The following is a 15303-nucleotide window of genomic DNA, read 5'->3' on the forward strand; positions in this document are numbered from 1 at the left end:
CTGGAGCCTCCCCCTCCCGCTTGCACCCAGGCCTCCGGCTGCCTGCAGCTCTGTGCCAGGCGCTGCAGCGCTGGCTGCACCTGGAGGGTTTGATTGACAGCTCCGGCCCTCCCGGGACCCGCGCATGCGCGCCTGCCCCATCTCCTCGCCCGCCCCACCTCCCGCGCCGGAAGTGGGTCCCACACCGGAAGCTGGCCCCCCGGCCGCGGACCCGCCTTTCGGTTCCGATGGGTGGACAGCCGCTTCCGGGGCCGCGGACACTTTGGGAGGTAAAATGAAAACCACAAATTACCCCAAAAAACATCAATAATAAACCAGCTTTCCCGCTGACTCTGTCCTGAGGCCGAGGGGCAGACAGCATTCCACTGCAGCGCTGGGAAAAACACTTCTGTGGGTCTATTTGGGGTTTAAAGGGATTTATTTCCAGTTTAAATGGATTATTTTCACTGGAGTGAAGATATTTACCATCCAGAGTCCTTTTCTATTGAAGTAGGTCAATCCTAACCTGAGAGGGTGGCACAGTGGTCAGCGCTGCGGCCGTACAGTGCCAGGGACCCCGGTCAGCACGGTGGCACAGTGGTCAGCGCTGCGGCCGTACAGTGCCAGGGACCCTGGTCAGCACGGTGGCACAGTGGTCAGCGCTGCGGCCGTACAGTGCCAGGGACCCTGGTCCGCACAGTGGTCAGCGCTGCGGCCGTACAGTGCCAGGGACCCTGGTCAGCACGGTGGCACAGTGGTCAGCGCTGCGGCCGTACAGTGCCAGGGACCCTGGTCCGCACAGTGGTCAGCGCTGCGGCCGTACAGTGCCAGGGACCCTGGTCAGCACAGTGGTCAGTGCTGCGGCCTTACAGTGCCAGGGACCCTGGTCAGCACAGTGGTCAGTGCTGCGGCCTTACAGTACCAGGGACCCCGGTCAGCACGGTGGCACAGTGGTCAGTGCTGCGGCCTTACAGTGCCAGGGACCCTGGTCAGCACAGTGGTCAGTGCTGCGGCCTTACAGTGCCAGGGACCCTGGTCAGCACAGTGGTCAGTGCTGCGGCCTTACAGTACCAGGGACCCCGGTCAGCACGGTGGCACAGTGGTCAGTGCTGCGGCCGTACAGTACCAGGGACCCGGTCAGCACGGTGGTCAGTGCTGCGGCCTTACAGTGCCAGGGACCCTGGTCAGCACAGTGGTCAGCGCTGCGGCCTTACAGTACCAGGGACCCCGGTCAGCACGGTGGCACAGTGGTCAGTGCTGCGGCCTTACAGTGCCAGGGACCCTGGTCAGCACGGTGGTCAGTGCTGCGGCCTTACAGTGCCAGGGACCCTGGTCAGCACGGTGGTCAGTGCTGCGGCCTTACAGTGCCAGGGACCCCGGTCAGCACGGTGGTCAGTGCTGCGGCCTTACAGTGCCAGGGACCCCGGTCAGCACGGTGGTCAGTGCTGCGGCCTTACAGTGCCAGGGACCCTGGTCAGCACGGTGGTCAGCGCTGCGGCCTTACAGTACCAGGGACCCCGGTCAGCACGGTGGCACAGTGGTCAGTGCTGCGGCCGTACAGTACCAGGGACCCGGTCAGCACGGTGGCACAGTGGTCAGTGCTGCGGCCTTACAGTGCCAGGGACCCTGGTCAGCACGGTGGCACAGTGGTCAGTGCTGCGGCCTTACAGTGCCAGGGACCCTGGTCAGCACAGTGGTCAGCGCTGCGGCCTTACAGTACCAGGGACCCTGGTCAGCACGGTGGCACAGTGGTTAGCACTGCGGCCTCACAGCGCCAGGGACCCAGATGCGATTCCGGTCCGGGTGACAGTGTGTGGAGTTTGCACGTCATCCCCACGTCTGCGTGGGGTGCTCCTGGTAGGGTCAGTGCAGACTCAATGGGCCGAACGGCCGCCTCCTGCCATGTAGGGATTCTATTCTTTGAAGGGGGTCAATTCCAATGAGATTGGTGTGGAAATTAAACAGCAAAGTCTTGTGTTTCTCTAACGGCTTTCAACACCCTAGGTTGTCTTGCGTTGCATTGCCACTTTGCAGCCACATTTGAAAGGTAGTCACTGCTGTAAGGTAAAGAAATCTGAGGGGGACGTAATAGAGGTGTACAGAATTATGAGGGGAAGAGATAGAGTGGACAGGATAAAATTGTTTGCCTTGGTGGAGAATTCTAGAACCAGGGTCATAGATTGAAGATAAGTGGCAGAAGTGTAAGGGGGACGTGAGGAAGAACGTTTTTACGTGGAGGGCAGTGGGAGTCTGGAATTCGCTGCCCGAGTTGGTGGTGGAGGCAGAGACCCTAAACTCTCTAAAATGTACCTGAATCTGCACCTTAAGCGCTGTAAGCTACAGGGCTAAGGACCGGGTGCAGGAAGGTGGGGTTAGAAAGGGCACCTGGGGGCCTCGGGCTGTCATGGACAAGATGGGTCAAATGGCCTCCTTCTGTGCTGAAACTTTTCTAGGATTCAAGATGGAAATGTGGCAGGCAATTTACACAGAGCAAACTACCAAATGCAGCAAAATGATAACCGCCAGATAATAATATCTTTAGTGTCACAAGTAGGTTTACATTAACACTGCAATGAAGTTACTGTGAAAATCCCCTAGTTGCCACATTCCGGCGCCTGTTCGGGTACACGGAGGGAGAATTCAGAATGTCAAATTCACCTAATGGCACGTCTTTCGGGACTTGTGGGAGGAAACCGGAGCACCCGGAGGAAACCCACGCAGACACGGGGAGAACGTGCAGACTCCGTAAAAGACAATGACCCAAGCCAGGAATCGAACTGGGACCGTGGGCTGTGAATCAGCAGTGCTAACCACTGTGCTACCATGTCGCCCATTTGGTGATGTCTACTGGGGGCTAAATCTTGGCCCAGTGAATTTCCCTTTGCTTTTTTTGAACGGCGCCGTGGGATCTTTGTCCGCCTAGCCTCAGTCTAACATCTCATGTGGAAGACGGCACCTCCAACAGTGCAACACTCACTCCGAACTGCGCTGGGAGTGTCATCCGGGATTTGGTGCTCAAATATCCGGAGTGGAACTTGAAATGCAATTCCCCCCCCCCGCCCCCCCCCCCCCCCCCCCCCCCCGAAAGAGGGGACCTCTTGGAGTGAAGCTCGTGTTGCCACGCTTAATAAACTGTCCAATTTTCATGTATGTGCGAGCCCAGATATTTGACGATTGGAATGCTTTCATTGTGTCAGGACCTGAAGGCAAAGACTGATCATCGGAGTTGACAACCCTCCGGGGTTGTCCTGGAGTTTACACCAATTGAAGGCCAATCGCCAGGGCACCGATGTGAGCAAGAAATCCCAGAGAAAAATCATCCCGAAGTAAAATATTTTCATTTACGTTTTCATTGAACATTTCCCGTTATCATTTATAAAAATATTGCCAATGGAAGAACGGAAGGCAGTTTGACCGACAGTCAGAAATCATCCACTCGGGTGGGAAGGAGTTGTGTTGTGAAGACTGACAACGTTTCAAGTCATAAAACCCCCAGGATAACCAGAGGTGGCAGCTGTGCACATCTGTTAAATGGTGCAATCGGCCCACGGTTTTTATTTTTTGTCCCATAAAAATGATATTCCTGAAGTTTTCCAAAGATGTATTATCTTGATCTTGTGCTTCTCTTCCTAGGTTATGGATAGGAGAATCCCAGAGTTCCGGGTATGGTGCGAGGTTTAACACAATGTTGCAGTCTGATTGGAGTTTGGACAACACCTTACCAGTGCCCCAGCTCCCCCAGCATTGGGCAAGGACGATCATTGGTGCACTGGCCCTTCTGTGCTTTGGCATTAGTTACGATGGAGATTTTGTCTTTGATGACTCAGAAGCCATTATCAACAACAAGGTGTGTGGTTTTGCATTTCACATTGGCAGGCACTTAATTTCTGGATTATTATGAAATGAAATGAAAATCGCTTATTGTCACAAGTAGGCTTCAAAATGAAGTTACTGTGAAAAGCTCCTAGTCGCCACATTCCGGCGCCTGTTCGGGGAGGCTGGTAAGGGAATTGAACCGTGCTGCTGGCCTGCCTTGGTCTGCTTTCAAAGCCAGCGATTTAGCCCAGTGTGCTAAACCAGCAATTTATAGTAAATTGAACATGGCTAATGTAAAATGCTGTTGAGATTAACATTTGGATTTGCTCCAGGTTCACTCTAGAGAAGTTATACTAAAATTGTATTGACCAGTTGGAATACTCTGGTTGCCGTGTTACGAAAAGGTTAAAGAGACACTGGAAAAGTTGCAAAACAATTTTGCAAGGGTGGTACCAGAAATGTGAGGTTCTCCCTATCAGGAGAAGACAGAGAGGCAGAGCCTCTTTTCTCTTGAAAGAAGAAAGCTGACGGATGTCGGACATATTTAAAATGACAAACGGTTTAGATTGAGTGGAGACAGAGAGAATCTTTCCAGTTGTGGGGAAGAGCAAAGCGAGAGACCTTCAATGAAAGACAGTCACCAAATCCAGAAAGGTGTTCAGGAGAAAATTCTTCACCCAGAGAGTGGTCAGGGTGTGGAACTCGCTGTTAGGGAGTGGTGAGGGTGTGGAACTCGCTGTTACAGAGAGTGGTGAGGGTGTGGAACTCGCTGTTATAGAGAGTGGTGAGGGTGTGGAACTCGCTGTTAGGGAGTGGTGAGGATGTGGAACTCGCTGTTATAGAGAGTGGTGAGGGTGTGGAACTCGCTGTTAGGGAGTGGTGAGGATGTGGAACTCGTTGTTATAGAGAGTGGCGAGGGTGTGGAACTCGCTGTTAGGGAGTGGTGAGGGTGTGGAACTCGCTGTTAGGGAGTGGTGATGGTATGGAACTCGCTGTTATAGAGAGTGGTGAGGGTGTGGAACTCGCTGTTAGGGAGTGGTGAGGGTGTGGAACTCGCTGTTATAGAGAGTGGTGAGGGTGTGGAACTCGCTGTTATAGAGAGTGGTGAGGGTGTGGAACCCGCTGTTAGGGAGTGGTGAGGGTGTGGAACTCGCTGTTATAGAGTGGTGAGGGTGTGGAACTCGCCGTTAGGGAGTGGTGAGGGTGTGGAACTCGCTGTTATAGAGAGTGGTGAGGGTGTGGAACTCGCTGTTAGGGAGTGGTGAGGGTGTGGAACTCGCTGTTATAGAGAGTGGTGAGGATGTGGAACTCGCTGTTATAGAGAGTGGTGATGGTGTGGAACTCGCTGTTAGGGAGTGGTGAGGGTGTGGAACTCGCTGTTACAGAGAGTGGTGAGGGTGTGGAACTCGCTGTTATAGAGAGTGGTGAGGGTGTGGAACTCGCTGTTAGGGAGTGGTGAGGATGTGGAACTCGCTGTTATAGAGAGTGGTGAGGGTGTGGAACTCGCTGTTAGGGAGTGGTGAGGATGTGGAACTCGCTGTTATAGAGAGTGGCGAGGGTGTGGAACTCGCTGTTAGGGAGTGGTGAGGGTGTGGAACTCGCTGTTAGGGAGTGGTGATGGTGTGGAACTCGCTGTTATAGAGAGTGGTGAGGGTGTGGAACTCGCTGTTGGGGAGTGGTGAGGGTGTGGAACTCGCTGTTATAGAGAGTGGTGAGGGTGTGGAACTCGCTGTTATAGAGAGTGGTGAGGGTGTGGAACTCGCTGTTAGGGAGTGGTGAGGGTGTGGAACTCGCTGTTATAGAGTGGTGAGGGTGTGGAACTCGCTGTTAGGGAGTGGTGAGGGTGTGGAACTCGCTGTTATAGAGAGTGGTGAGGGTGTGGAACTCGCTGTTAGGGAGTGGTGAGGGTGTGGAACTCGCTGTTATAGAGAGTGGTGAGGGTGTGGAACTCGCTGTTATAGAGAGTGGTGAGGGTGTGGAACTCGCTGTTATAGAGAGTGGTGAGGGTGTTGAACTCGCTGTTATAGAGAGTGGTGAGGGTGTGGAACTCGCTGTTAGGGAGTGGTGAGGGTGTGGAACTCGCTGTTACAGTGAGTGGTGAGGGTGTGGAACTCGCTGTTATAGAGAGTGGTGAGGGTGTGGAACTCGCTGTTGTAGTGAGTGGTGAGGGTGTGGAACTCGCTGTTAGAGAGAGTGGTGAGGGTGTGGAACTCGCTGTTAGGGAGTGGTGAGGGTGTGGAACTCGCTGTTAGGGAGTGGTATGGGTGTGGAACTCGCTGTTATAGAGAGTGGTGAGGGTGTGGAACTCGCTGTTATAGAGAGTGGTGAGGGTGTGGAACTCGCTGTTATAGAGAGTGGTGAGGGTGTGGAACTCGCTGTTAGGGAGTGGTGAGGGTGTGGAACTCGCTGTTATAGAGAGTGGTGAGGGTGTGGAACTCGCTGTTATAGAGAGTGGTGAGGGTGTGGAACTCGCTGTTGTCGAGAGTGGTGAGGGTGTGGAACTCGCTGTTATAGAGAGTGGTGAGGGTGTGGAACTCGCTGTTATAGAGAGTGGTGAGGGTGTGGAACTCGCTGTTATAGAGAGTGGTGAGGGTGTGGAACTCGCTGTTATAGAGAGTGGTGAGGGTGTGGAACTCGCTGTTACAGAGAGTGGTGTGGGTGTGGAACTCGCTGTTATAGAGAGTGGTGAGGGTGTGGAACTCTCTGTTATAGAGAGTGGTGAGGGTGTGGAACTCGCTGTTGTAGGGAGTGGTGAGGGTGTGGAACTCGCTGTTACAGAGAGTGGTGAGTGTGTGGAACTCGCTGTTAGGGAGTGGTGAGGGTGTGGAACTCGCTGTTATAGAGAGTGGTGAGGGTGTGGAACTCGCTGTTATAGAGAGTGGTGAGGGTGTGGAACTCGCTGTTAGAGAGAGTGGTGTGGGTGTGGAACACGCTGTTAGGGAGTGGCGAGGGTGTGGAACTCGCTGTTATCGAGAGTGGTGAGGGTGTGGAACTCCCTGTTCGGGAGAGTGGTGAGGGTGTGGAACTCGCTGTTATAGAGAGTGGTGAGGGTGTGGAACTCGCTGTTAGGGAGAGTGGTGAGGGTGTGGAACTCGCTGTTAGGGAGAGTGGTGAGGGTGTGGAACTCGCTGTTATAGAGAGTGGTGAGGGTGTGGAACACGCTGTTATAGAGAGTGGTGAGGGTGTGGAACTCGCTGTTAGGGAGAGTGGTGAGGGTGTGGAACTCGCTGTTATAGAGAGTGGTGAGGGTGTGGAACTCGCTGTTATAGAGAGTGGTGTGGGTGTGGAACTCGCTGTTACAGAGAGTGGTGAGGGTGTGGAACTCGCTGTATAGAGAGTGGTGAGGGTGTGGAACTCGCTGTTATAGAGAGTGGTGAGGGTGTGGAACTCGCTGTTATAGAGAGTGGTGAGGGTGTGGAACTCGCTGTTATAGAGAGTGGTGAGGGTGTGGAACTCGCTGTTAGAGAGAGTGGTGAGGGTGTGGAACTCGCTGTTAGGGAGTGGTGAGGGTGTGGAACTCGCTGTTAGGGAGTGGTGAGGGTGTGGAACTCGCTGTTATAGAGAGTGGTGAGGGTGTGGAACTCGCTGTTATAGAGAGTGGTGAGGGTGTGGAACTCGCTGTTAGGGACTGGTGAGGGTGTGGAACTCGCTGTTACAGAGAGTGGTGAGGGTGTGGAACTCGCTGTTAGAGAGAGTGGTGAGGTTGTGGAACTCGCTGTTAGAGAGAGTGGTGAGGGTGTGGAACTCGCTGTTAGGGAGTGGTGAGGGTGTGGAACTCGCTGTTAGGGAGTGGTGAGGGTGTGGAACTCGCTGTTATAGAGAGTGGTGAGGGTGTGGAACTCGCTGTTAGGGAGAGTGGTGAGGGTGTGGAACTCGCTATTATAGAGAGTGGTGAGGGTGTGGAACTCGCTGTTATAGAGAGTGGTGAGGGTGTGGAACTCGCTGTTAGGGAGTGGTGAGGGTGTGGAACTCGCTGTTATAGAGAGTGGTGAGGGTGTGGAACTCGCTGTTAGGGAGTGGTGAGGGTGTGGAACTCGCTGTTATAGAGAGCGGTGAGGGTGTGGAACTCGCTGTTATAGAGAGTGGTGAGGGTGTGGAACTCGCTGTTAGGGAGTGGTGAGGGTGTGGAACTCGCTGTTATAGAGAGTGGTGAGGGTGTGGAACTCGCTGTTATAGAGAGTGGTGAGGGTGTGGAACTCGCTGTTAGGGAGTGGTGAGGGTGTGGAACCCGCTGTTAGAGAGAGTGGTGAGGGTGTGGAACTCGCTGTTATAGAGAGTGGTGAGGGTGTGGAACTCGCTGTTAGGGAGTGGTGAGGGTGTGGAACTCGCTGTTATAGAGAGTGGTGAGGGTGTGGAACCCGCTGTTAGGGAGTGGTGAGGGTGTGGAACTCGCTGTTGGAGGGAGTGGTGAGGGTGTGGAACCCACTGTTAGAGAGTGGTGAGGGTGTGGAACTCGCTGTTATAGAGAGTGGTGAGGGTGTGGAACTCGCTGTTGGAGGGAGTGGTGAGGGTGTGGAACCCACTGTTAGAGAGTGGTGAGGGTGTGGAACTCGCTGTTATAGAGAGTGGTGAGGGTGTGGAACTCGCTGTTATAGAGAATGGTGAGGGTGTGGAACTCGCTGTTATAGAGAGTGGTGAGGGTGTGGAACTCGCTGTTATAGAGAGTGGTGAGGGTGTGGAACTCGCTGTTATAGAGAGTGGTGAGGGTGTGGAACTCGCTGTTATAGAGAGTGGTGAGGGTGTGGAACTCGCTGTTGTAGTGAGTGGTGAGGGTGTGGAACTCGCTGTTAGAGAGAGTGGTGAGGGTGTGGAACTCGCTGTTAGGGAGTGGTGAGGGTGTGGAACTCGCTGTTAGGGAGTGGTATGGGTGTGGAACTCGCTGTTATAGAGAGTGGTGAGGGTGTGGAACTCGCTGTTATAGAGAGTGGTGAGGGTGTGGAACTCGCTGTTGTCGAGAGTGGTGAGGGTGTGGAACTCGCTGTTATAGAGAGTGGTGAGGGTGTGGAACTCGCTGTTATAGAGAGTGGTGAGGGTGTGGAACTCGCTGTTATAGAGAGTGGTGAGGGTGTGGAACTCGCTGTTATAGAGAGTGGTGAGGGTGTGGAACTCGCTGTTACAGAGAGTGGTGAGGGTGTGGAACTCGCTGTTATAGAGAGTGGTGAGGGTGTGGAACTCGCTGTTACAGAGAGTGGTGTGGGTGTGGAACTCGCTGTTATAGAGAGTGGTGAGGGTGTGGAACTCTCTGTTATAGAGAGTGGTGAGGGTGTGGAACTCGCTGTTGTAGGGAGTGGTGAGGGTGTGGAACTCGCTGTTACAGAGAGTGTTGAGGGTGTGGAACTCGCTGTTAGGGAGTGGTGAGGGTGTGGAACTCGCTGTTATAGAGAGTGGTGAGGGTGTGGAACTCGCTGTTATAGAGAGTGGTGAGGGTGTGGAACTCGCTGTTAGAGAGAGTGGTGTGGGTGTGGAACACGCTGTTAGGGAGTGGCGAGGGTGTGGAACTCGCTGTTATCGAGAGTGGTGAGGGTGTGGAACTCGCTGTTAGGGAGAGTGGTGAGGGTGTGGAACTCGCTGTTATAGAGAGTGGTGAGGGTGTGGAACTCGCTGTTAGGGAGAGTGGTGAGGGTGTGGAACTCGCTGTTAGGGAGAGTGGTGAGGGTGTGGAACTCGCTGTTATAGAGAGTGGTGAGGGTGTGGAACACGCTGTTATAGAGAGTGGTGAGGGTGTGGAACTCGCTGTTAGGGAGAGTGGTGAGGGTGTGGAACTCGCTGTTATTGAGAGTGGTGAGGGTGTGGAACTCGCTGTTATAGAGAGTGGTGAGGGTGTGGAACTCGCTGTTATAGAGAGTGGTGTGGGTGTGGAACTCGCTGTTACAGAGAGTGGTGAGGGTGTGGAACTCGCTGTATAGAGAGTGGTGAGGGTGTGGAACTCGCTGTTATAGAGAGTGGTGAGGGTGTGGAACTCGCTGTTATAGAGAGTGGTGAGGGTGTGGAACTCGCTGTTATAGAGAGTGGTGAGGGTGTGGAACTCGCTGTTAGAGAGAGTGGTGAGGGTGTGGAACTCGCTGTTAGAGAGAGTGGTGAGGGTGTGGAACTCGCTGTTAGGGAGTGGTGAGGGTGTGGAACTCGCTGTTAGGGAGTGGTGAGGGTGTGGAACTCGCTGTTATAGAGAGTGGTGAGGGTGTGGAACTCGCTGTTATAGAGAGTGGTGAGGGTGTGGAACTCGCTGTTAGGGAGTGGTGAGGGTGTGGAACTCGCTGTTACAGAGAGTGGTGAGGGTGTGGAACTCGCTGTTAGAGAGAGTGGTGAGGTTGTGGAACTCGCTGTTAGAGAGAGTGGTGAGGGTGTGGAACTCGCTGTTAGGGAGTGGTGAGGGTGTGGAACTCGCTGTTAGGGAGTGGTGAGGGTGTGGAACTCGCTGTTGGAGGGAGTGGTGAGGGTGTGGAACCCACTGTTATAGAGAGTGGTGAGGGTGTGGAACTCGCTGTTATAGAGTGTGGTGAGGGTGTGGAACTCGCTGTTATAGAGAGTGGTGAGGGTGTGGAACTCGCTGTTATGGAGAGTGGTGATGGTGTGGAACTCGCTGTTATAGAGAGTGGTGAGGGTGTGGAACTCGCTGTTATAGAGAGTGGTGAGGGTGTGGAACTCGCTGTTATAGAGAGCGGTGAGGGTGTGGAACTCACTGTTCTAGAGAGTGGTGAGGGTGTGGAACTCGCTGTTATAGAGAGTGGTGAGGGTGTGGAACTCGCTGTTAGGGAGTGGTGAGGGTGTGGAACTCGCTGTTATAGAGAGTGGTGAGGGTGTGGAACTCGCTGTTATAGAGAGTGGTGAGGGTGTGGAACTCGCTGTTATAGAGAGTGGTGAGGGTGTGGAACTCGCTGTTAGGGAGTGGTGAGGGTGTGGAACTCGCTGTTATAGAGAGTGGTGAGGGTGTGGAACTCGCTGTTATAGAGAGTGGTGAGGGTGTGGAACTCGCTGTTAGGGAGTGGTGAGGGTGTGGAACTCGCTGTTATAGAGAGTGGTGAGGGTGTGGAACTCGCTGTTATAGAGAGTGGTGAGGGTGTGGAACTCGCTGTTAGGGAGTGGTGAGGGTGTGGAACCCGCTGTTAGAGAGAGTGGTGAGGGTGTGGAACTCGCTGTTATAGAGAGTGGTGAGGGTGTGGAACTCGCTGTTAGGGAGTGGTGAGGGTGTGGAACTCGCTGTTATAGAGAGTGGTGAGGGTGTGGAACCCGCTGTTAGGGAGTGGTGAGGGTGTGGAACTCGCTGTTGGAGGGAGTGGTGAGGGTGTGGAACCCACTGTTAGAGAGTGGTGAGGGTGTGGAACTCGCTGTTATAGAGAGTGGTGAGGGTGTGGAACTCGCTGTTGGAGGGAGTGGTGAGGGTGTGGAACCCACTGTTAGAGAGTGGTGAGGGTGTGGAACTCGCTGTTATAGAGAGTGGTGAGGGTGTGGAACTCGCTGTTATAGAGAATGGTGAGGGTGTGGAACTCGCTGTTATAGAGAGTGGTGAGGGTGTGGAACTCGCTGTTATAGAGAGTGGTGAGGGTGTGGAACTCGCTGTTATAGAGAGTGGTGAGGGTGTGGAACTCGCTGTTATAGAGAGTGGTGAGGGTGTGGAACTCGCTGTTGTAGTGAGTGGTGAGGGTGTGGAACTCGCTGTTAGAGAGAGTGGTGAGGGTGTGGAACTCGCTGTTAGGGAGTGGTGAGGGTGTGGAACTCGCTGTTAGGGAGTGGTATGGGTGTGGAACTCGCTGTTATAGAGAGTGGTGAGGGTGTGGAACTCGCTGTTATAGAGAGTGGTGAGGGTGTGGAACTCGCTGTTGTCGAGAGTGGTGAGGGTGTGGAACTCGCTGTTATAGAGAGTGGTGAGGGTGTGGAACTCGCTGTTATAGAGAGTGGTGAGGGTGTGGAACTCGCTGTTATAGAGAGTGGTGAGGGTGTGGAACTCGCTGTTATAGAGAGTGGTGAGGGTGTGGAACTCGCTGTTACAGAGAGTGGTGAGGGTGTGGAACTCGCTGTTATAGAGAGTGGTGAGGGTGTGGAACTCGCTGTTACAGAGAGTGGTGTGGGTGTGGAACTCGCTGTTATAGAGAGTGGTGAGGGTGTGGAACTCTCTGTTATAGAGAGTGGTGAGGGTGTGGAACTCGCTGTTGTAGGGAGTGGTGAGGGTGTGGAACTCGCTGTTACAGAGAGTGTTGAGGGTGTGGAACTCGCTGTTAGGGAGTGGTGAGGGTGTGGAACTCGCTGTTATAGAGAGTGGTGAGGGTGTGGAACTCGCTGTTATAGAGAGTGGTGAGGGTGTGGAACTCGCTGTTAGAGAGAGTGGTGTGGGTGTGGAACACGCTGTTAGGGAGTGGCGAGGGTGTGGAACTCGCTGTTATCGAGAGTGGTGAGGGTGTGGAACTCGCTGTTAGGGAGAGTGGTGAGGGTGTGGAACTCGCTGTTATAGAGAGTGGTGAGGGTGTGGAACTCGCTGTTAGGGAGAGTGGTGAGGGTGTGGAACTCGCTGTTAGGGAGAGTGGTGAGGGTGTGGAACTCGCTGTTATAGAGAGTGGTGAGGGTGTGGAACACGCTGTTATAGAGAGTGGTGAGGGTGTGGAACTCGCTGTTAGGGAGAGTGGTGAGGGTGTGGAACTCGCTGTTATAGAGAGTGGTGAGGGTGTGGAACTCGCTGTTATAGAGAGTGGTGAGGGTGTGGAACTCGCTGTTATAGAGAGTGGTGTGGGTGTGGAACTCGCTGTTACAGAGAGTGGTGAGGGTGTGGAACTCGCTGTTAGGGAGTGGCGAGGGTGTGGAACTCGCTGTTATCGAGGGTGGTGAGGGTGTGGAACTCCCTGTTAGGGAGAGTGGTGAGGGTGTGGAACTCGCTGTTATAGAGAGTGGTGAGGGTGTGGAACTCGCTGTTAGGGAGAGTGGTGAGGGTGTGGAACTCGCTGTTACAGAGAGTGGTGAGGGTGTGGAACTCGCTGTATAGAGAGTGGTGAGGGTGTGGAACTCGCTGTTATAGAGAGTGGTGAGGGTGTGGAACTCGCTGTTATAGAGAGTGGTGAGGGTGTGGAACTCGCTGTTATAGAGAGTGGTGAGGGTGTGGAACTCGCTGTTAGAGAGAGTGGTGAGGGTGTGGAACTCGCTGTTAGGGAGTGGTGAGGGTGTGGAACTCGCTGTTAGGGAGTGGTGAGGGTGTGGAACTCGCTGTTATAGAGAGTGGTGAGGGTGTGGAACTCGCTGTTATAGAGAGTGGTGAGGGTGTGGAACTCGCTGTTAGGGACTGGTGAGGGTGTGGAACTCGCTGTTACAGAGAGTGGTGAGGGTGTGGAACTCGCTGTTAGAGAGAGTGGTGAGGTTGTGGAACTCGCTGTTAGAGAGAGTGGTGAGGGTGTGGAACTCGCTGTTAGGGAGTGGTGAGGGTGTGGAACTCGCTGTTAGGGAGTGGTGAGGGTGTGGAACTCGCTGTTATAGAGAGTGGTGAGGGTGTGGAACTCGCTGTTAGGGAGAGTGGTGAGGGTGTGGAACTCGCTATTATAGAGAGTGGTGAGGGTGTGGAACTCGCTGTTATAGAGAGTGGTGAGGGTGTGGAACTCGCTGTTAGGGAGTGGTGAGGGTGTGGAACTCGCTGTTATAGAGAGTGGTGAGGGTGTGGAACTCGCTGTTAGGGAGTGGTGAGGGTGTGGAACTCGCTGTTATAGAGAGCGGTGAGGGTGTGGAACTCGCTGTTATAGAGAGTGGTGAGGGTGTGGAACTCGCTGTTAGGGAGTGGTGAGGGTGTGGAACTCGCTGTTATAGAGAGTGGTGAGGGTGTGGAACTCGCTGTTATAGAGAGTGGTGAGGGTGTGGAACTCGCTGTTAGGGAGTGGTGAGGGTGTGGAACCCGCTGTTAGAGAGAGTGGTGAGGGTGTGGAACTCGCTGTTATAGAGAGTGGTGAGGGTGTGGAACTCGCTGTTAGGGAGTGGTGAGGGTGTGGAACTCGCTGTTATAGAGAGTGGTGAGGGTGTGGAACCCGCTGTTAGGGAGTGGTGAGGGTGTGGAACTCGCTGTTGGAGGGAGTGGTGAAGGTGTGGAACCCACTGTTAGAGAGTGGTGAGGGTGTGGAACTCGCTGTTATAGAGAGTGGTGAGGGTGTGGAACTCGCTGTTGGAGGGAGTGGTGAGGGTGTGGAACCCACTGTTAGAGAGTGGTGAGGGTGTGGAACTCGCTGTTATAGAGAGTGGTGAGGGTGTGGAACTCGCTGTTATAGAGAATGGTGAGGGTGTGGAACTCGCTGTTATAGAGAGTGGTGAGGGTGTGGAACTCGCTGTTATAGAGAGTGGTGAGGGTGTGGAACTCGCTGTTATAGAGAGTGGTGAGGGTGTGGAACTCGCTGTTATAGAGAGTGGTGAGGGTGTGGAACTCGCTGTTGTAGTGAGTGGTGAGGGTGTGGAACTCGCTGTTAGAGAGAGTGGTGAGGGTGTGGAACTCGCTGTTAGGGAGTGGTGAGGGTGTGGAACTCGCTGTTAGGGAGTGGTATGGGTGTGGAACTCGCTGTTATAGAGAGTGGTGAGGGTGTGGAACTCGCTGTTATAGAGAGTGGTGAGGGTGTGGAACTCGCTGTTGTCGAGAGTGGTGAGGGTGTGGAACTCGCTGTTATAGAGAGTGGTGAGGGTGTGGAACTCGCTGTTATAGAGAGTGGTGAGGGTGTGGAACTCGCTGTTATAGAGAGTGGTGAGGGTGTGGAACTCGCTGTTATAGAGAGTGGTGAGGGTGTGGAACTCGCTGTTACAGAGAGTGGTGAGGGTGTGGAACTCGCTGTTATAGAGAGTGGTGAGGGTGTGGAACTCGCTGTTACAGAGAGTGGTGTGGGTGTGGAACTCGCTGTTATAGAGAGTGGTGAGGGTGTGGAACTCTCTGTTAAAGAGAGTGGTGAGGGTGTGGAACTCGCTGTTGTAGGGAGTGGTGAGGGTGTGGAACTCGCTGTTTCAGAGAGTGTTGAGGGTGTGGAACTCGCTGTTAGGGAGTGGTGAGGGTGTGGAACTCGCTGTTATAGAGAGTGGTGAGGGTGTGGAACTCGCTGTTATAGAGAGTGGTGAGGGTGTGGAACTCGCTGTTAGAGAGAGTGGTGTGGGTGTGGAACACGCTGTTAGGGAGTGGCGAGGGTGTGGAACTCGCTGTTATCGAGAGTGGTGAGGGTGTGGAACTCGCTGTTAGGGAGAGTGGTGAGGGTGTGGAACTCGCTGTTATAGAGAGTGGTGAGGGTGTGGAACTCGCTGTTAGGGAGAGTGGTGAGGGTGTGGAACTCGCTGTTAGGGAGAGTGGTGAGGGTGTGGAACTCGCTGTTATAGAGAGTGGTGAGGGTGTGGAACACGCTGTTATAGAGAGTGGTGAGGGTGTGGAACTCGCTGTTAGGGAGAGTGGTGAGGGTGTGGAACTCGCTGTTATAGAGAGTGGTGAGGGTGTGGAACTCGCTGTTATAGAGAGTGGTGAGGGTGTGGAACTCGCTGTTATAGAGAGTGGTGTGGGTGTGGAACTCGCTGTTA

The 15303-nt window shown here is 54.0% G+C and overlaps 1 protein-coding gene across 2 annotated transcripts in view; it reads left to right on the forward strand.

Annotated features, from left to right (window-relative positions):
- The first annotated feature begins 201 nt into the window (after window positions 1–201).
- tmtc4 (transmembrane O-mannosyltransferase targeting cadherins 4) overlaps window positions 202–15303 on the forward strand; it is a 72155-nt gene continuing 57053 nt past the window's right edge. Inside the window, exons 1-2 of one of the 2 annotated variants that reach the window (XM_072476059.1) lie at window positions 202–269; window positions 3613–3826. In XM_072476059.1, coding sequence (XP_072332160.1) covers window positions 3665–3826 — 162 coding nt within the window. In that variant the 5' untranslated portion in view covers window positions 202–269; window positions 3613–3664. Of the gene's footprint in view, window positions 270–3212; window positions 3306–3612; window positions 3827–15303 lie in introns of those variants that run through there. The other variant, XM_072476060.1, reaches the window with a different exon arrangement.

The sequence above is a fragment of the Scyliorhinus torazame genome, chromosome 15 (assembly GCF_047496885.1).
Source record: "Scyliorhinus torazame isolate Kashiwa2021f chromosome 15, sScyTor2.1, whole genome shotgun sequence".
Classification (NCBI taxonomy): Eukaryota; Metazoa; Chordata; class Chondrichthyes; order Carcharhiniformes; family Scyliorhinidae; genus Scyliorhinus; species Scyliorhinus torazame.